This window comes from Microtus oregoni, unplaced genomic scaffold, assembly GCF_018167655.1.
Source record: "Microtus oregoni isolate MIOR12 unplaced genomic scaffold, Mior012 000019F_ref0000042, whole genome shotgun sequence".
NCBI lineage: Eukaryota > Metazoa > Chordata > Mammalia > Rodentia > Cricetidae > Microtus > Microtus oregoni.
In genome coordinates, this window is record NW_024543078.1 from 3,835,667 (window position 1) to 3,856,992 (window position 21,326).

A 21,326-nucleotide genomic window follows, 5' to 3' on the forward strand; every position below is an offset into this window, starting at 1 on the left:
TCTTTAACTGTCAAAACATTCACCCGGTGGCAGTGGTGGTGCAGCCTTTAATCCCAAAACTGGGAGGAGGAGGCGGGGGGGGGGGGGGGGGGGCAGAGGCAGGCAGATCTCTGTGAGTTCCAGGCCACCCTGGTCTGCAAAGCTAGTTCCAGGACAGGCTGCAAAGCTACAGAGAAACCCTGTCTTGAAAAAAAAAAAAGTAAAAAAATTCAAAGAAAACACAATAATATACATAATCTAGACTTTCTGTGTATATTACATCTTTATGTGGCTTATTTTTCTTACTCTATTACTTTTTCAACAAGTTTAATATTTCTTTACTCCTTTGATCTATGCTGTCTGTACTCTTTTATATGACATCTACTGTCTCTTCACTTTTTCTTCTCTCTCCCATGCCTATGTACATTTTTCTATGATCCATTTAGAGGTCTTTTTTTTTATCTGAATCTGTCTTTTTTTAATATTTATTTATTTATTATGTATACAATATTCTGTCTGTGTGTATGCCCGCAGGTCGGAAGAGGGTACCAGACCTCATTACAGATGGTTGTGAGCCACCATGTGGTTGCTGGGAATTGAACTCAGGACCTTTGGAAGAGCAGGCAATGCTCTTAACCGCTGAGCCATCTCTCCAGCCCCAATGCTCAGGCTTCTTAATTCTTTCTTACATCTTAAATTAGCCCATAATTCTTGTCTGTGTTAGCCACATGGCTTGGTCCCTTTTTTCAGCAAGGCATTCTCATCCTCTGTATCTGGGTCTTTTGGCTTCCCAGAATTCTCCTGTTCTGGTTGCCCTGCCTATACTTCCAGCCTGACTACTGGCCAATCAGCATTTTGTAGGGTTAAGACAGCCCCTTTAGGGGGCAGGGTTTGCCTCGGGCGAATGCCTGCCAATAAATGGGCTCCTGGAGAGGCGGCTCGGCCCTTTTCCTTCCTACCTCCTGTGCCACGCTGGAACTTCGGTTCTGTAAGTTTATCATTAAAGTGTGAATATTCTTTAGTATCTGCATTGCATTTATTTATGCCGATACAGCATTTTATTAATCCAGTACAAATGACAAACCTTTACAGGTACAAGACCATTGTCCCAGGGCTGGAGAGATGGCTCAGAGGTTAAGAGCATTGCCTGCTCTTCCAAAGGTCCTGAGTTCAATTCCCAGCAACCACATGGTGGCTCACAGCCATCTGTAATGGGGTCTGGTGCCCTCTTCTGGCCTGTAGGCATACACACAGACAGAATATTGTATATATAATAAATAAAATAAATATTTTTTTAAAAAAAGACCATTGTCCCACAGTGTGGTGGTGCAGTGGCCAATCCACTGTCTCTAATTCTCAGCATCCATACTGGAACATCAAAAGGGGTTTCAGCTAACAGGGAGTCTGAGACTCCCCCCTGCAAGAGTGACCTGGCTGGTCAAGGTATTTCTGGGACCAGTCTGCCAACAGCAGCCCTTGCGCCTTAGGGGCTGGGATGACAGCTGCGGGATTTTATTCATTTCTGGATTCCCACCATATACTCATAGGCCTTGCCATTACCTAAAATTATAGGAAGATAATACTGAGGACCAGAGAGGGTAAGCGATCAGTCCACAGTCACACAGCCTCTGCCTGGACCGACTATAATCCTGGCTTTAATAGGAATTTGAGCTGCACAGGGCACTGGATTAAAAGGCAAGTAACAGCCATAACCCAGGTAGACAGGGACAAAGATAAGGAAGGTCATCTAAAAAAGGGAAAAGCCCAACTTCTCCACACCTGTGAGGACTGTGGAGTTTACCCACCCATAGGTTGAGCGCCTACTGTGTGCACACTCCCGCGGGGCTCCCAGGACAGAGATACAACCCCGTCCACCACAGCTCAGGGGAGAACCATGCTGCAATGAGAAAGGAGAAACGGCTGCACCTTCATCTTTGTGCTCCGCAGCCTCTGGGGCTGCACTCGGCTATAAAAGGCTGATTCAGCCTTCCCGAAGGACGCCATATCCACCCCTTGTGTATCTTCTAAGAGGAAAGCAGCACACAGTCAGGGGGGAGGGGCTGGTAGCTTGGCGCTCAGCATCTGGCCGTCCCAGAGGCGTCTGGTCAAAGCATCCACCCTCAGGCACGTTACCACCCATGAGGTCATCTGACTCCAGGACTGGGGACTCCGTGGGTAGTCCACAGCTTTAGCCTGGGAGGCTCTGCGAATTTGTGACTAGATAAGTCTCCTTCAACTGAACAGAGAAGCCTCGGGCAGGGTTCACTGCGCGGCCTTGCCTCCTTCCAGGCAGGGCCTTGGGTAGCACAGGAGTCATAAAAGGACCCGGAGCTCTGCAGCCACTCCCCGCGTTTATTTAAGGTGGGCAGACGTGCAGCGAGCAGCGATGAGTTAACAAGCACTTTGATGGCTGCACCAAATGCCTGCCAGCTGGAGGCCGAGCCTGTGCTTTGTAGGAGGCTGCCAGCCGGTTGGCCCTAGGTGACCCGCTGCAGGATTGGGACCCCCAGAGGCTCTGGCACTTGGGGATGTCGTCATGCAAAAGAACGATGAGAAAAACCAACGGGTAATGAATGGGTCATGCCTGTCATCCGAGCACTTGGATGCTGAGGCAGGAAGGATTCCTATAAGACTCCTTGAAGTTGGGGGCCAGCATGAGCAAGGCAGTCTCCAAAAAAAATATAAAACAGAATAGAGCTGGGCGGTGGTGCACACCTTTAATCCCAGCACTTGGGAGGCAGAGGCAGGGGGATCTCTGAGTTCGAGACCAGCCTGGTCTGCAGAGTGAGTTCCAGGACAGCCAGGGCTGTTACACAGGGAAGCTCTGTCTCGAAAAACAAAATAAAATAATAAAAATAAAGTTTTAAATAATTAACACCAAGACGAACATCCCTAACTCTGATCATCTGCCTGTAACCAAATCGACAATTTCCTGGGTTTGGACGATTTTAGAATGTGATTTTCATTTATGGAAGCAATTTCCAGGTCCAGCGCCATTCAGCTCCCCTCCACCCCCAGCCCACCCCACCCCCAGCCCAGGGAAACCACGCCCGTAGACACCGCCCACCGTGACGTTAGGTGGCGAGACAGTGACGTCACAGACACGGCTCCGGGCTGGCGCCACGGAGACCGCCACGCGTCTCCATGGCAACGAAAGGGAGCGACCCCCGCGGATTTCGTAAACCCCGCCTTCACAAGGGTGGGGCTGCTGATGGAACTAGTCACAGTTCAGGTACGATCCCCCGGCCACCTGTCTCCGGTGTCCCTCGGGATCCGCCGGCGGGCGGCTCGACCTGTCCGCAAAACGCGGCAGCCGTAGTGCGGCGAACCCTCCCTTACCCACAGGCGCCGTCGCAAAACGGCGTGCCCGCCACTCGGCCCCGCCCACCGATATGGTAACGCTCTGCTCCCGCCCTCAACGTCCGCCCACTGGCAAAGCTCCGCCCCACGACCGTCACTCGCTCCTCCCACCTTAAGGCCCCGCCCCTCCCTTGTGATTAAAGCGCAGAGCCCACTTTCAAGCCACGCCCCCACCGTGTCGTAAAGCTCCACGCTGATCGTCGTAAAGCCCCGGGCCCTACAAAGTGACCATGCTAATATTGTCGTAATGCCACGTTCCGCGCCTTAGGACCACGCCCCACGCTATCGTAAAGCGACGCCCCTTCCTAAAGGCCCCGCCCCGCCCTATGACGTTACACGCGCACGCCTCCCGCGGCCCGGTCGCGCCGGCGCAGTGGCGCGCGCAGGCCGCCGCCCCCCCGCTGGCCGACGCTGGCGGCGTAAGGCGCGCGGGGGCTCCGCGGAGAGGGCGCGGCGGAGCGGCGGAGCCCGGCCCTCTCCGCCGAACATGCCGAGGCCGGCCCCGACAGCGCGGGAGCCGGATCGGGGGCCCAAGCCGAAGCGCGAACGTGCGCGGGGCCCGGAGCGGGGGACGCCGCTCTGCTGAGCTCGGCCGCCACCGCCCGCGGGCCCCAGGCGGGGCGCAGGTAACGTTGCGCGCGCACGGCCGGCCGCGCCCCACCCCGGCGGCGTCGGGACCCTGTGACCCCCCCCCCACTGACCTCAGATGACCCCATCTTCGCACCGGGGCGCTCACGGTCCTCACCCTGCGGTTCCCGACTGGTGCTCTGCACCGCGCGACCCCAACTTCCGGTCACCCTCTCTCTCTGACCCCTGATTTCCAGTGTCTACTGTTTCGCAGGTTCTCAACTCACGGGCGACACTCATGCGCCCCCACTTCCGGTCGCCTTCTTCCCGCGACCCCCATTCGGCTTTAGTGTGCCCACACTCTGACCCCACTCGTGTCCTCGCTCTCTGACCCCCCAGTTTCCTGTGTCTTCTTCCCAAGTGTTCAGACCACCTGCAAATCGCACATTTTTCTTCATGTCCCCCCATGTCTCTTTTTGTCCCCAAACCCCCTTTACACCTGGGTCCTGCTCCTTGTCCCTCTATCCTCCCAGCCCTCTCCCTGATGTTCGCTCTTCACATTTGTGGTCCTGACGGTTTGTTGGGGGGCTTGGGGACAGGCATTGAGGGGGGACCTGTTGCAGGGAGCTGCTTGGGAACTCTTGGGCCCAGCTGCCTGCGCCCTCCCCCTTCCGCTCTGGCCACCGGCTTTGTTTTCCGGAAACACACGGATCAAGGAGGGAGGGGTGAGATGTCTGAGCAGGCTGCAGGATCCCCTGCCTGTACCTCTCTGCCCCAACTTTGTCCACGTCCACGGGTGACTTTCTCACAAGGAGATAGGAACAGTGTCCTCAGGGAAGGGTCTCCTGTGCAACCTGGGCGAGACCGAGCTTCTAGGTTGGGGGCAGCTGTTTTTCATCTTGGTGGCCTCCGGATGGCAGTTTGCAGGAAGCAGCCTGGGGGTTGGTGTGTAGGTGGAGGCGGGGAGACTTGTCTGTCCTCACTGAGCTGCAGTCTGCTCGGAAGGCTGATGGGGTCTTCCTTGGATGTCTGTGGGCTGGGGACTCTGGGAGCTGGTGGCTGAAAGCACAAAGGTCTTGTTGGTATAGGAGAAACCGCAGCTGCCCACTGGGATAGTGCTGACCTGTTAGGTGTGGGGGTGGACAACTGGGCTTTTTGCCTGCCCTGGGGGCTTTGGTCGAGCTTAGAGAAGACTGGCGCACATAGGTTTGTGAGGGGGAAGTGTGCAGTTGTCTCCAGCAGAGCTGTGTGATGCTGACTGGTGGGTTTCCCAGGAGATCACAGGCACACAGTGCCTGCCATGGGTCTCCAGGGCCTTCCCACTAATGCTGAGCCTTGGTACTTTGTTGGAAGCCAGTGGGAGAGAACCTGAAAGACTATGCAAGAAAGTAGGGGACCCCTGGAAAGGGCCAGACTCCAGAGCCCACTGCAGGCCAGTGGGGTGAGATTCAGGGCCTGTGCATCCCTATGCCAGCTGCTTGAGGATGCCTCTTGTTTGTCTGCCTTGATTTCACCTTGGGATGGTCAGTTGGGCCCCAAGCATGTCCCAGAGACCAGCCCAGCCCTCCCCCTGCTCCTGCTGTTTGTGGTGGAGCCCAGTGCAGACTTCTTTGAAGGACCTGTGTCTTCTCCTCAATTATACAGTAATTGCCTCCAGCAGAAGGGAATAGGGGAGGTTCTTGGTAACAGCTTCAACATGGCCACCCCAGCTTTGGGGACCACGTGTGTTTCTGGAGAACTTGCTTGTAGGCCTGGCTGGGGAAGCGTACTGTACAGCAGGCAGGACAGAGCTGTGCTGTGGGGTGCTGGTGTCTGTTCTGCTGTGGTGCCTGCTGAAACTGCCCCAGACTCCGTCCTTCCTGCAGGGCTGGGGACCATTAAGAGACTGCCCTTACCTGTGTGGGGGCCAGACAGGGAGGAGGAAGGAAAAGCAGGATTAAGTATTGCGGTCTTTGGTGTCTAGATGGTATAGAACAGGCCAATGGCATTCTTGTTATCTGGGGGGCAGTTGGAGCCACTTGAAGGAGCCACCAGCCCAAGGAGTCCTGTAGCTGGGTCATGGTGAGAAGTGGCTGGGGCTTCATCCAGATTCACCCACACATCTGATGTCCACTTAGAGGCCGTGTTCTTGCTGGACCCAAGCCTTGTCCTTGAAGGCCCTGGGCATCAACTTGCCAGTAAGTGCCATGAGCAATTTTCTCTAGAGCCTGTTGGTTGGCACTGGCACAGCCCTAGGCATGCGACTCCCAGTGTGTCCACACTCAGCTGCGAGCTGGTGGGCATGTGGGCTGTGCTACGGCATCCATGAGGTGGGCATGGCGCCTGGTTTATAGAGGGGATGACTTGTGTTAATAATCCTGGGGACAAAGGACATGCTGGATGACTCCAGGAGGGATGTTCCCCGAGGGAGTTCCTGTCTGCATGACCCTGTGGGTCCCTCTGGTATGCTATCCACTCTCTGTGACCTCCGCTACTTCCAGAGGCTGGGCAGCTGCACCTGTGTTGTCCCCATCCTGGTCCCCAGGAGGCATCAGTCACTCTGGAGGCACAAAAGCAGGGCTTGACCTCAAGGTGTGGTGTTGGGAAACCTCAGCAGGTCTCCTGGAGCATTTGGATGGCCACCTGTCACCTGAGGAAACAATCTGGCTATGGCACTCGGGTGGGCCACGATCCCATGGCCTGCAAAGATGTAGGACCAGTAGACCCTAGTCCTTACCTCTGTATGCTCTGTCCCATGCATGGTCACCAGGAGGCTTCATACTGGGCAGAGGCCACAGAACACCCGGGCATAGCAGTCAAGAAGCCGAGACTGGGAGCCACAACTGTTACATCTGCCTATGTGCCCTCTCTGGCCCCATGTCATGTCCATGGGGCCCTCAGAACCCTCCTGGGAGACAGGAGTCACTAGTCCCAGTCCTGCGGCCAGGGCACAGCCTGAGGACAGAGTGATGTTTGGGTTTCACAGCCTCTGCTCTCCCGTAAGAGGCCAGGTGTTGTGGGTGGGCCTCCTAGTCTTTCCTCTTGGAAAGAGGCCCCACACTGGGGAAGTAGTCTGTTCCCCTCCTCTGGAACAGGCCTCCAGGTTGCCTGGGGCCTCCTGCCCACAGCCTTACCCCTGGGGACAGCTCTGTGGCATGAGGCTGCGACAGATTGAGGTCACATCCTGTCAAATGGCAGCTCTTGCGGAGCCTTCAGACACAGGTCAGGGTCCAGTGGCAGCGTGCAGCCTCACGGGAGTCTTCAGTCAAAGCCAGGAACAAGGTTGTCCCTGTATGGGGCTGTGCAGACCTGTGCAGGACCCTAGGTCTGGCTGGGCCTGGGGCCTGGAAGTGGGAACTTCCAGCTGGGAGGGCTACCAGCCACTGACTCCCTAGAGACTCCCTAAGGGCGTGCCACACCTGGCTTGGACCCAAGGGGCCAGAAAAGCCATCTTTTTTTTGTTTTGTTTTAGATTTGAGAGACAAGGTCTCACGTGGATTAGGATGCCTTGAACACCTGCTCCTGCTTCCGTATTCTGAGTGTGGGGTCCTTGTGCTTGGCTCTTGATGCAGGGTCTTGTGTGTCTCAGGTGTGCTTGTGGAGGTCGGGGCAACTTGGAATTGGTTCTCTCCTTGAACGGTTTTGTTTGTTTTTTAGGACAGGGTCTCTCTAGCCCTGGCTCCCTGCTCTCAGAGATCCACCTGCCTCTGCCTCTCCAGTGCTGAGATTAAAGGTGGCACCACCACCGGCGAGCTTTTTTTTTTTTTTTTTTGACAATAGGGGTCTCTAGCCCTGCCTGTCCTGGAGCTTGCTGGTAGACCAGGCTGGCCTGGCCTCCTTCCACATTAATGCAGTTCCCAGAGGTCGAACTCAGGCTGTTAGGTTTTCACCAAACCCTTTACCCACTGAGCCATTTCACCTGCCATTTTCCACTTTTGAGATGGCAACTCTGTAGTCCAGGTTGGCCATGAACTCACCACGTAGTCCAGGCTGGCCATGAACTCATGCCTGCCCCAATTACCTGAACGCTGGGATGTAGGTTTGTGGCACAACACCCAGCGAAAGTGTTGTTGAGCCCACATCTCAGGTAGCCTAGGCTGGCTAATGTGTAGCTGAGGATGGCCTTGAACTCCTTGACTCCTGGGATTTTGCTCCACGCACATTCTCCTGGGGTTACAGTGAGAAAGATTGGAGCACTCCTGGGAGAGCTAAAGAAAACCCTAGCACAGGTGCAGGCCTGTAAGGGTCTTCAGGTGTTTATACAGGTTGGGGGGCAGGTGCAGGAATCAGGACCAGAGGGTTGGATGTGCCACGAGCTCCCAGGGTCCGCAGTTGCCCCAGGCTCAGAGGGACTGGGATCAGAGTGACTGGGTCCCACAGAGCTTGCAAGTGGCTTGCAGCCCCAGGCGCTGGCCTGTTCTCTTCCAGTTACCAGCTGTGGCCTGTGCTTCCTGTGGAGGCACGCCCCGGTGGGCTCCTGGGAAATCTGCATACTGCATACAGCCCTTGGCCATTGAACTACGCCCCTAAGAGGAGGCTTGGCATGGGCAGGGCCTCTAGGACAGACTACGCCCCTCTGGGTGGGTGGCTGTGTGCATCTAGCCGGTGCCTCACCTGGTGCTAGGCCCTCCACACACTGTGTGAGCCTGGACAGCTCTCCCCCACCCCTTATTAAAATGTCAAGACCAAGCATGGTGGCTCATGCCCGTCTTCCCCACACTTAGGAGGTAGCTAGGGTGGAAATGCTGCCTAAACTCAGCTCCCCAGTACTCAGATGCCACCTGTGGGGCCAGGGCCTTACATGGAGCTGGCTGTGCTAGCTAAAGTGGCAAGCTGGGATTCAAATGCGAGATGGCTCGGTAGCAGATGGATAGTTAGTTAGGAAGACGCGTGTGCATGTGGGTCTACACTGCTCGTGCCTGAGACTGCAGAACTGCAGGTCCCAAGCTGTTCCTGAGAACCACCCCTTAGAGGCCTTGGTGACCCTTCCTGGTGACACTTGGAGAATTCCCAGGGGACAAACCCCCTTTACCCCTGAATCTCCTGCTGGGCAGGAGCCTACGACTGAGTTGTCCTTTGTAGCGTGGGTTTGATCTGAGCCCCACTGGAGCTGGTGGTCCATGTGATCATTTCCTGTCATAGTATCCAGGTGTTGTGGGAAGCATGCAGGCCTCTGTTGTAGACCACAGTCCGTACCTGTACGCAGCCGTGCGTGGTCTGACGCCAGCTTTGTGGCTTTAGACGGGTCTGTGAGTGCTGGGCAGCACCCATGGCCCATGGTTTCCTGAGAGCAGAGTCACCCTCACCGAGACCTGGGTCAGGAGGTCCCACAGTCAACCAACTCCCAGTGTAGAAGGGTACGAGACCCACGGTCTCAGGAACTGACGCAGTCTGCTCTCCTGTAGAGGGTGTTATGCTCTGTTGGGAGCAGGAGGGAGGCCGTGTCCCTCCTGCCCGTCCTCACCTTCAGTCACTTTCTGTAGTGGATGCTGTAGAGCTGAGTGTCGGACACAGCAGGGCAGTGGTTGATTCTTTGCCCATAAGGCATGCATACCGATTGTCAGGCCTGTGCGCGCCCAGCTTCCGACAATTCCATGTGTCAGCACGTGTCCAGTGTGTGAATGTGTGTGAGCACGGCGGATATGGTGGTGCACGTGGCTGGGGTTGGCCATCTCTGAAGTCTGTTGATGGGTCCTCCCAGATGGTCTCCCAGTGCTGTGGTCCAGGCCCTCAGCCCTTTTCTGAGGACTGTCAGCCCAGGTGTTGGTGAGCCCCCACACTGGCTGGGGCTGCACAGCAGCACGCCCACCAGCACAGTGGCTCCATCCACTCATCCCCAGCTCATCTCTCTGCATCTTTAGGGATAATGATGCAGGAGCAGGTGAGCTGTGGTGGTATTTGGGGTACCTTTCTCTAAAGACAGGTCTGAGAAGTCTGGCCATTGCATGGGCCTGTGTAGGACTCTTCCCCCGCTCCCCCCCCATTCCCATCAGCCTCATGGCGCAGACATATATATCTGTTTTGGTCATCAGATATAGCCCCCACTGCCCACTGGCCAGGTAGCACCACACCTTGTAGGCCACGCTCCTTTCCTTTCTTGGTTTGAACCCCAAGTTTTTTTAGCTGTTTTCCAGGACTTGGTGCTGGGGAGTCCTGGTGTGTCGCAGCCTGGGTCTGCAAGAAACAGGCATGTTGGACTGCCACTCAGGTGCAATAGCTTCAGGGCTGCAGCCAGATCCCCACCCTCTGCAGGACTCCCATGGTGGGTGTTGTCCCTGCTTGTCCCCTCAGCTGGGCACCAGGTCTAGCTTGGAAACTCCTGGTGACGTCAGCTAGGGACTGTGACATCACTGAGTGGAGATGCAGGGAAGGGGCCTGGGGCCTCCAGCGGAGAGCAGCCGGGGTCCCAGCAAGATGGGGGACCCCAAAAAGAACAGGGCAGGTGTGTGCTGGGGCCTTGCAAGGAGGGGTGCGTCTGGTGGGAATCCAACCTCTGTCAGCCAGCTCCCTGAGTGAGTGCCCTGCAGCTGACCTCCAGCCTAGTCTTGCGCAGGCCAGTCCAGCGTTAACCCTGAGCCTGGGCTCACCCCTGGGGACAGCCTGGGCTCTGGGCCTTGTGGGTCCTCCCAGGGAGGCTTTATTTAGGGCTGGGAAAGCCTGCCTGTCTTCCTAGGTCTATTTTTAGCTACAGACTTCATCCAGAGCCAAGGCTAGCGGCACTTCCTCTTCTCTGGGGTCCCAGGTCACTCTTCACATGCTCAGGTGTTCCTGAGACACAGCTGCTTGTCACCAGGTTGTCTGTTCCACTGACCCTCGGTGTTGGAGTGACAGTAAGTGGCATCCTTACTCCCTTGGGTGTCACGGACTGCCACATAGCCCATGTCTGCATAGCTGTTCTTGTGAGAGGAGCAGTGGCAGATTGGTGCCGTGTCCACTCAGGATAGGGGCAGCCTACTTACCCATAAACACCGTGGTTCAAGGGCACAGTAGTGTTGTGGGGCCTGCTTCTTCCAGCCTGCCTGCTTTGAGCCCGCCATTGCCTAGTGTCCTGTGCAGTGCTGTGGATGCCCGTTCCCTGCATACCCTAGTTTGCCCCAGGGTGGTCTGCACTGCCTGTGCTGCTGGCTATACAATTGATGTTGTCACCTAGGTCTTGCCCACCAGACACCATAGGTGGGCAACGGAGTGAGGGGGTCACATTTGTGTGGTGAGTCCTAGGCTAAGGCTTCTGTGCCTGTGACGGGCAGCTCTTCAGGTCACAGGTTTGCAGCTGCCCAGCCATGCTAAGGAAGACACAGCGGCCTGCCCCGTTCCCTTAGATTAGGGCTGTCTGTCTCCCAGGAGAAAGTGGCACTCTGCCACTGCTAACTCCTGTGGCCCCTCCGGCCTGAAGAGACTCAGCCTCATCTGGGTACCTTTCTCTCTAATCCTTGGAGTGGCCCTGCTGCCTCTGGTGATCTGGAGTGTCCCATGTCCTTGTGGTCCCTAACATTGGTGTCTTTACCAGTCCTTGCATTTGACACAGCCAGGTGTCCATGCACCAGGTCTCCTGATGTCACTCACTGCCCCTGCTCAACGCTGCCTGCTTTGTCCAGCTCTCCATGCTGCTGGGCCCCATGGCGGGACTTCACCTGCCCTCTGCAGAGGTGCACTTGGGAAAGGCGGGGGACAATTGGCTCCCCAGGCTGCTCTCTCAGTGTTGGTGATGTTCTGTCTGGGGCTTGAGGGGTGTGGAGGTCTGAACAGGATGAGTGCTGGGGGGAGGGCTGCTTTTTGTAGATGTTTGCACCTTTCTAAGTGATCCTTTCTCTCCCGAGTACATGAGCCCTGGCATCCATGCAGGGATGCTGGGGTGGGTGCTAGCCCGAGAGTGCCTCTCTGTGTGTGCAGCCCTTACAGTTCTCTGTGTTTACTTAGCGTGTGCTGATGGGGAGAATGGATGAGGGAGGAGATGGGGGTCACCAAATTCCCCACTATGCTGTCATCTTGCTGACCTGTGATAATGTTCTGGGAGCAGGGTGAGCTCCTGGCCCTCCTGCCTCTGCTCCTGCATGTTGAGACAGTGCTGTACATCTCTGCATTGGGATGCTGTGTTAGGATGCTCAGGCTTCCTGCACACTAGGGAGGTGCTCTGCCTGCCGAACCTCAGTGAGGTAGCCATGGACGTCATGGCGATCATGTGGACGCAGAGGCTCTGGAGGGAGTATTCGGAGTGACAGTTGCCCAAGTGTGCCCCTTGCTGGGTGAGAGTGAAAAGTAGATGGGTTTTCTGCCGTGTAGCCTTCATCAGACTCAGCTGGTCTCGTGCCACAGTCTTCCTGGCAGGCCTTCTGCTGCCTCCCATGCTCTTGAGAGTCAGTGTCCTGGTGAGGAGAGGGCAAGAGGAGCGGCCTAGCCGTCAGGAGCTCCTCCCCATGGCATCCATAGTGAGGAGGGGGATGCTTCCTCCAGGTACTGGGCTTTTGTGGGTGTCCTCGGTGGAGTGCAGATCCTGGGTAGCCTGTGGTGTAGCTGTTGGCATTGTAGAGTCCCACCCCTGGTTTCTTTGAGTTCCCTTTATCTTTAGGAGAGGCCCCTGCAACATACCCAGGAAGGAGGTTAGACTTTTGCACTGGGCAGCCAGGCTTACTGCCCAGGGTTTCCTTATGCCCCTCTGTGAGGAGGTGCTGTCAGTGAAGGCTCGGAATGATACGATGGCCACAACCCAGTGGAGCGGTGTGTAAATAGAAGTCAGCAAACAGACACATGACCACCGCCTAGATGGTGCTGGGCGGGACCCCAGTGCATGGGGATGGGATGCTGGGGGCACTGAGCAGGAAAGCAGGCTGGCAGCCCCTCCAGATGTGCCCCAGGAGCACATACAGCTGCACGTGGCCTGGTGGGTGAGAAACCCCTGCATGAGTGCTTGTGTTAGAACACACTTGTGAATTCATCTCTCAGAGTCTCAAGCCAAAGCAAACCCACGACCTGGGCAGCGGCTCCGTTGCTGAAGTGTTCGCCTTGAGAGTCTGGAGATCTGGTGACTCTGCACCCACATAAAAAGCAGGCTGGCAGATCTCTGAGATCGAGGGCAGCCTGGGCTACTCAGTGAGTTCCTGGCCAGTCTAGTTCTGGGGCTAAGAGATGCAGGTCAGAGCAGCAGGGTCGGCACCCACTGCCTGGAACCCTGTCAAGCCTTCCCTGTTCACCCAGCATTGTGTGCCATGTGCCTTCCTGCCTGCATGACTGGAGTCCCATCCCCTGCCCTCTTAGGGACACCGTCTGCTCTGCCACCTGCCACTGTTCCTGTCTTGGCAGCCCTGGTGTTACATCTTAGCCTGGATCTGGCTTCCCTTTCTTGCTTTAGGTTTCCAAGGGGCCTGTGCCACTTGATGGCACAGCCATGTGGCAAGTAGGGCACATGGCTACTCCACCGTAATCTCTGGCTTCTGCCAGCCTTTGCCTGGTCACAGCACAGTAGCCTTTGTTGCGATCTCTGTCCACTAACCTGTGTCTCTGTTTCTTCACAGTGGGGCACCACGAGATTTAAGGCGGTGGGACCTGTTGGCAGAATGTCTTCTCTCTCTGCAAGTGACCCTGAGGCCACCAAGATGAGCACTGCAGCCGGGCCTGCGAGCACACCCGGGTGTCAATAGCCGGGAGCCAAGGGGCCACCAGGCGCAATGGTGTACTAGGCCGGGCGCGAGCTCAGGTTTCGCACTCGGATCTCACGGCAGAGTCACCGTGGAGAGGCCAGGGTACCACAAACTTATGGATTTTGACAAGAAAGGAGGGAAGGGGGAGTTGGAGGAGGGCCGGAGAATGTCCAAGACTGGCACAAGCCGGAGCAACCATGGCGTCCGCAGCTCGGGGACCAGCTCAGGGGTCTTGATGGTGGGCCCCAATTTCCGGGTTGGCAAGAAGATAGGCTGTGGGAACTTCGGAGAGCTTCGCCTAGGTAAGTCCTACACTCTTTGGTCCGTCACTAGGTTTTGTGGTGGTTGTCTGCTAGCGGCTGGGTGGGCGGAGTCACAGCTTCCAGGCCTCTGGCTCCTGAGCTGCAGAGACCAGTGTCTGACTGCTGCCTGGTCTGCAGGGCTAGTGCTGAGCCAGTGTGCCTCCCTCTTAGGCAACTGGCCCCGTTCGCAGCAGTGCCCGGGAGTCCAAAGGTCCCTGGAACTGTCACATCCTGGCCCTGTGTAGGTTAGAGAAGACCTGTGTGCAGGCACTCATCCCAGTCCAGCTCCTTAAGATAAAAAAGAGACACCAACCTCGTGCACAGACCATCAGGCCAGCTCAGGTCCCCCATGTCACCTGGAAGCAGGCCTGGGGAGGAGGTGGACCTTGCTGCAAAGGCAGATAGCTGAGGCCAGAACACAGTGGCTGTCATTCTCCACTCCTGACCATTCATCAGCTGACACGTGCCATTCAGTCAGCGAGGGCACTGATGTGGGGCACAGCTGCCCTGTGCACAGCTGTCCCTTCCTCTCCCGTGGGAGAGTATTGGTGGGTGTTGCACTTACTGGCCTGTTCAAGGCCAGCCAGGACCCCATCCGGGTGAGGGCCTCTGCAGTCTGCAGCCGCAGGTGTCCCCAGGCCTGGCTGAGAATAGTCCCTCCGCTGTGATGGGTATGCCAGACCGCAGCCCTGAACACTCAGCCGCACACATGGGCAAGTATGAGGACACTTGAAAGGACCCCTGGCTTCAGGCAGTTGGGGTGGCCGTGCACCACCTCAGGTCTCTGTACAGATCTGTGTCGGGGCTTGGACAGTGTGAGTTAAAAGGTTTTCCACTGCAGCCTGTGCAAGAGCCTGTCTGTGGGGTGTGTGCTATGTGCTCCCGTGCTGACTGCACCAGCCTGTGCAGCTTGACCTCTGTTGGAGTCCAGGGTCAGCGAATACTGTGAGTGCAGGTTAGGATGCAGTGGTGATGTGAGCCAGGGCCTTCCCTCTCCCCCAGCTCTGAACTAGCTTTACATCACTCGGGCCTGAGGGAGGACAGCCTGGCAGCACGTCCAGAGCTCGGCTCCCTCCCCATGCTGCACGGGTGTTCTTTTCCCTGGTGAGTATGGGGTGCCTCTTGCCTGAGCCCCCATCCTCTTCCCGTGTGGAGCTACCCTGGCCCATACTCAGGTGTCTGTCTGGCCTGGGGCCACTGAGCCCCTTGGATCTGTAGATAACTGTTCATTAAATGGGAAAATTGAAGCCCTATGTCTGCGCAACTTTCTTCCTCTTATGGGGCCATAGTCCTGTCCCCTGTCCTCCTTTTTCTTTTTAGACAGGGTCCCACTGACCTGGAGCTCACTGTGTAGACCAAGCTAGCCAGAATCCACAGGTACCCACCTGCCTCTGCTTTCCCGGTGCTGGGATTAAGTGTGTACTACCATGCCCAGCCCCCCCCCCCCCATGTTTTGTTTTGTTTTTAAAAAAAGAGTTTTTTTCAAAATTCTTGTTTTATGTGTATGGGTGTTTTGTATGCATACCTAGGGAAACCGGAAGAGGGCACTGGGCCCTCTAGAATTAAGGTTAGGGACTATTGTGAGCCCCTGTGGGTGCTGGGCCCCTGGACCCAGGTCCTCTGGAAGAGCAGCTTTTCCTGCTGAGCCGTCTCCACAGCCCCGCCCACGTTTAAGGAAAAGTCTTAATGTGTATATATGTTGGGAGCAGACATGCCAGACCCTGTGGGTCAGAGGACAGCTCTGGGGAATCCCGTCCTCCCCCCTCCCCCGCGCGGTGGTTGTGGGAGCTTGAGCTTGTCAGCTGCAGCCAAGCTCCACACCGAGTCTCCCACAGCAGAGACGGGAATGCCACAGAGGAAAAGTGACCTGTGAGAGCCACAGTCCAGGGAAAGTGGGCAGACTTAGGCCCTCCCAGGTGACAGCTGACCTAGCTGTTCTTGCAAGAGACAGCCATTGTGAGGTGGAGGGGTGGGGACCAGACCTATGGAGACGTGGACCATCACTGTGCCTCCTCTTGGAAGAAGCTTGATGGCGCTGCGCCTTACACAGCCTGGGGCGCTCTAGTGGGTCACAGGTGGTGGCAGGCTGTCATAGAGGGGCCCTGATGTCAAGCACGTGGTGGCTGGTGGTGATGGAGACGTCCAGGAGAACCAGGGCAGAGGGCTGCGCCATAGCTGGTGGCTGGCTGTGGCTGGGAACAGAGGCAGTTGTGGGCACAGCTGCTGTGGTAGGAACGTCTTTTCCCTTCAGGGGTGGCAGGTGTAGCCACTGGGGTGTGACCCTGGAGGTGGCCTTTGTGACTAGTGATGCTGAGGTAAACATGGATGTTGGAGATTGGGGTAAGGTCTGCCCGGGTGTGGCAGACGTGACCCCTGCAGGAGAGGCGGAGCGTGGAGCAGGTCCTACTGCTGGATTCACAGTAGACCTCTCCCCGGGACTGCATACAAGCAGTGAGGTGCAGTGCAGGGATTCCTGGGAAGCTGGGAGGGGGTCTAAAGCTTCTGTGGAGTGTGCTGTGGACTGGGTGGGGTGGGCTCCTTAGCAACCATAATCCTCATGCTTTTTCTGTTGACCCTCCCCCAGGAAAGAACCTGTATACAAACGAGTACGTGGCCATCAAGCTGGTGAGTGTACCCTACCCTGCCCTGCCCTGCCCTGCCCTGCCCTGCCCTGCCCTGCCAGGCAGAGCACCCCAGGCCCAGAAGGAGGGCCTGGGTAACAGTCCCGTCCTGCAGGAGCCCATCAAGTCCCGGGCCCCGCAGCTGCATCTGGAGTACCGCTTCTACAAGCAGCTTAGCACAGCAGGTGAGGCCGGCATTGGGGGGCATGGGCACTCGGTGAGACTGACACAGGGTGTGGCCCAGGCAGGGGCTCCAGGTGTCCAGCACGCGTGTTTCCTCCGCAGAGGGCGTCCCTCAGGTCTACTATTTTGGCCCGTGCGGGAAGTACAATGCCATGGTGCTGGAGCTGCTGGGCCCCAGCCTGGAGGACCTGTTCGACCTGTGTGACCGCACCTTCACGCTGAAGACGGTGCTGATGATTGCCATCCAGCTGGTGCGAAGGGGTGGAGCTGGCGGGCGGGGTGGATAGGCGGGGCAGGGCCTGGGCGCTGAACCCAGGTCCCCGCAGATCACACGCATGGAGTACGTGCATACCAAGAGCCTCATCTACCGCGACGTGAAGCCAGAGAACTTCCTGGTCGGGCGGCCGGGCAGCAAACGGCAGCACGCCATCCACATCATCGACTTCGGGCTGGCCAAGGAGTACATTGACCCTGAGACCAAGAAGCACATCCCGTACCGCGAGCACAAGAGCCTGACGGGCACGGCGCGCTACATGAGCATCAACACGCACCTGGGCAAGGGTGAGCCGCGCTGCTGTGGGGGGATGGGGTGGGGCCCGGGGCTGCGCTGAGCCTGTGCTGTCCCCGCAGAGCAGAGCCGCCGGGATGACCTGGAGGCGCTGGGACACATGTTCATGTACTTCCTGCGCGGGAGCCTGCCCTGGCAGGGACTCAAGGTGGGCGGGGACTCCCGGGTGGGGGAGGGGCGCGGGAATGGGCGCTGACCCTGACCACGCTCACATCACGCAGGCCGACACGCTGAAGGAGCGCTACCAGAAGATTGGTGACACCAAGCGCGCCACGCCCATTGAGGCGCTGTGTGAGAGCTTCCCGGGTGAGGAGCCCACGGCGATGCCCCTTGGCTCCGTCCCACAGTGTGGCCGTGGCCACACCGCAGACTGGGCTGCCCATGTGACCACGCCCCTGGCCCTTGTCTTTTCGCAGAGGAGATGGCCACCTATTTGCGCTATGTACGGCGCCTGGACTTCTTTGAGAAGCCAGACTACGACTACCTGCGGAAGCTCTTCACCGACCTCTTCGACCGCAGCGGCTACGTGTTTGACTACGAGTATGACTGGGCCGGGAAGCCCCTGGTACGTGGAGGTGATGAGATACCCTCCGGTTAGAACTCACGTGCGGGTGCGGTGTGGGTCTGCAGGTGCGGGGACACCAGGTCGGGAGCCCCTATCCCCACGGTGTGCAGGAGCGCCGTGGGTGGGAGCTTCCGTAGGAGGGGCCGTCCTCCAGAGGGCGCGGGTCAGGAACTGTCCTGACTGTTCTCGCAGCCGACACCCATCGGCACCGTGCACACCGACATGCCCTCCCAGCCGCCTCATCGCGACAAAGCCCAGCCCCACACAAAGAACCAGGTGAGGGCCAGCTGGGGACTTGTCCTGGAGGGGACGGAGGCCAGTGACGCAGGGTGAGCAGGGGTGCTAGCCTGGTACCCGCTGCCCTTCCAGGCACTGAACTCCACTAACGGAGAGCTGAACGCTGATGACCCCACCGCGGGCCACTCCAACGCCCCCATCGCGGCCCCCGCAGAAGTAGAGGTGGCGGATGAAACCAAGTAAGGCTCTGTCACTGCCATCTTCTACTCATCACGTGCCGCTTCCACCCCTACGTCACCTTTCTCGAGTTACCCCCACCCCATATCAGTGTCTTGTCACCTCTGTTCCCTTATCCATCCCCACTTTGTCCCTTTTTTGTTTGTTTGGGGGTTTTTTTTGTTTTTTTCGAGACAGGGTTTCTCTGTGGTTTTGGAGCCTGTCCTGGAACTAGCTCTGTAGACCAGGCTGGTCTCGAACTCAGAGATCCACCTGCCTCTGCCTCCCGAGTTCTGGGATTAAAGGCGTGCGCCACCACTGCCCGGCCCCACTTTGTCCTTTTAAAACCCCCCCCCCCCCCAGGTGTTGCTGCTTCTTCAAGAGGAGAAAGAGAAAATCCCTGCAGAGACACAAGTGAGGGTGGGTGCAGCGGCTGCCGAGATCCCCAGGGCGTTATCCAGGAGGCTGGCAGTGTCCTTGGTGGCATGGGGCTCTTTGGCCCTACTGCAGGCATCATCTTCGGGGATTTGGGGCCACTTCCTTCACACAGGACTTTGGCGGAAATCTCTACGCCATGTCTCGTCCCCTTTGAGAGCATTAACTATTTAAAACCAGGAGAGAAGCGCCGCGCCGTCCCCGCTGCGCCCCCATTAGCTCATAAAGTCCAGCTTGTCCCCTCGATCCAAAGGCCGTTTTCTCGAGTGGGGCAGGCCCGGGGCATGGGTGTTACATGGGGAGGCCATGAGGCCTTGGCCACCAGGGGAGGCGCGTGCGCTACCACAATGCTGCACCAAAGCTGGGGTGGAGCGCGGGACGGTCACCATGCAGGGACTGGACTGGGCCCCATGGAGCCAGGGCGGCTGTGACCTGTGTCTGCGTGCTGGGCCCACGGGACAGAATCGCCTTAACGCCCGACCTGGGGCAGCAGAGAGGCGGTCCCCATGGGAGAGCTAGGCTGTGGTCGCGGGAGCTGAGTTCTTGCTTTACAACGTGTACAGAAATGAACTTATGTTTCTCCTGCGCTTCCTTGAAGCCATAGAGTTTAGGGGCTTTTTTTAAAAAAAGAAAAAAAAATTAAAAAGAAAATGAAACCATCCCCAAGCGTGGGCCTGGTCTTTGTAACCCATATAGGACATTCAGGTCTAGGGACAAGAGGATCCCTGCTGGCTCACTGGAGTCCTGGAGGAGCTGGGTACCAGCTGATTCCAGGAAGGATGGAAAAGGCTGTGGGGACTGGGTAGGGCAGGAAGGCTGCTGCACCCAAGTCTGTGTTAATCAGCCACTCTGAGAGCATTGTGCTGCTGCAGAGGGAAAGGCTGGGAAGGGCTTGGCGGTGCTGTCCTGGCGACCAGCTAACAGGAGAAGTGAGCAGGGGGCAGCTGGGCTTGCTGTTGCTGGGACGGTTCCCTTGCACAGGTACCACCTACCAAAAAATAAAAAAGGGTTCATGGGAGAAGGGAGGATGGAGGTAAGAGATAAGCCAGGAGTAAGAAGACGGGGCTGGAGCTGTGGCCATTCCAGAGCCCAAGTCACCCCTGAACCAGTTCCTGGGCACCACAGATAAGAGGACAACAGATAGAGGACACAGAAATCTTTTTTTGTTGCTTTGCTTTTTTTTTTTAAGATTTATTTATTATGTACAAAGTATTTTGTCTGTAGGCCAGAAGAGAGCACTCTGTATCTTATTACAGGTGGTTGTGAGCCACCATGTAGGTGCTGGGAATTGAACTCAGGACCTCGGAAGAGCAGCCAGTGATCTTAACCTCTGAGCCACCTCTTCAGCCCTGTTTTTCTTTTTTGAGACAGGGTTTCTCTGTAGCTTTGGAGCCTGCCCTGGAACTAGCTCTTGTAGGCCAGGTTGGCCTCGAACTCACAGAGATCCACCTGCCTCTGCCTCCCCAGTGCTGGGATTAATGGTGTGTATTGCCACCGTCTGGCAGAAATCTTTTTTTAAAAATATATTTTATTGCTGGGCAATGGTGCTGTACACCTTTAACCCCAGCACTCAGGAGACAGAAGCAGGCAGATCTCTGAATTCAAGACCAGTCTGGTCTACAGAGTGAGTTCCAGAACAGCTAGGGCTACACAGAGAAACCTTGTCCTGAAAAACAAAAACAATAAATAAATTTTAAAACAACCTGAAGAAACTGCTGTCAGAAGTCCTTGTGTAGAGCTGGAGATATGACTGACTCAGTGGTTAAGAGCACTGGCTGTTCTTCCAGAGGTCCTGAGTTCAATTCCCAGCAACCACATGGGGACTCACAGCCATCTGTAATGAGATCTGGTGCACACATGGAGGCAGAATACTATACATAATAAATCTTTAAATCGGGCTGGAGAGATGGCTCAGTGGTTAAGAGCATTGCTTGCTCTTCCAAAGGTCCTGAGTTCAATTCCCAGCAACCACATGGTGGCTCACAACCATCTTTAAAGAGGTCTGGTGCCCTCTTCTGGCCTTCAGACATGCACACAGACAGAATATTGTATACACAATAAATAAATAAATAAATATTAAAAAAAATAAATCTTTAAATCAAAAATCCTTATATGGAAAATGCACCCTCAAGAGACTCAGGTTTGGTTGGGTTGTGTCTCAGGAGACAGTCTGTAAGAGCGGCTCCCTAGGTGCAGTGGTCTAAGGCCTTCCTGTGCTCCCAACTGCTTGCCACTCTCCCGAGAGTTCCCAGTGGTGTCCACAGTAGAGCTGAGGGCTTCCAGAGTAGAGCCAAGTCTCTGGGACTGGAAAGATGGCTTGACACAAGTTAGAATCATTCATTGGGAAGAGGAAATCTCAGCTTTCTGCTGTCTATTCTTCCTTTCCACCGGGAGTCAGGCTTGGTGGGCGACTTTGCGGCCGCACTGCGGTATGTGCCGGAGTCTGTGCCCTCAGCCTCTGCTGTGCTGGGTCGCACTGCTCTCACTGGTTTGTTGTTCGTTTCTGGTTTTGGTTGTTTAGTTGATTGGGTTTTTCTTGTTTTTGTTTTGGAAGCATGATTTCTGTGTGTAGACCAGGCTGGCCTTGAACTCAGAGATCCACCTGCCTTTGCCTCCTGAGTGCTGAGATTAGTGTTCACCCTCACCTCCTGGCAAAGGACTTATTTGTAGCGTCTTAAG

At 56.5% G+C, this 21,326-nt stretch overlaps 1 protein-coding gene across 1 annotated transcript; it reads left to right on the forward strand.

Moving 5' to 3' along the window:
• The first annotated feature begins 3,718 nt into the window (after positions 1-3,718).
• Csnk1g2 (casein kinase 1 gamma 2) lies at positions 3,719-19,306 on the forward strand. The gene is made up of 12 exons (XM_041668977.1): positions 3,719-3,965; positions 13,395-13,822; positions 16,407-16,447; positions 16,559-16,628; positions 16,729-16,877; positions 16,953-17,187; positions 17,257-17,342; positions 17,416-17,500; positions 17,611-17,759; positions 17,952-18,035; positions 18,129-18,235; positions 18,576-19,306. The coding sequence occupies exons 2-12, from the start codon at positions 13,636-13,638 to the stop codon at positions 18,628-18,630; spliced, it is 1,248 nt and encodes a 415-aa protein (XP_041524911.1). The 5' UTR covers positions 3,719-3,965; positions 13,395-13,635; the 3' UTR covers positions 18,631-19,306.
• Positions 19,307-21,326: the final 2,020 nt, after the last annotated feature.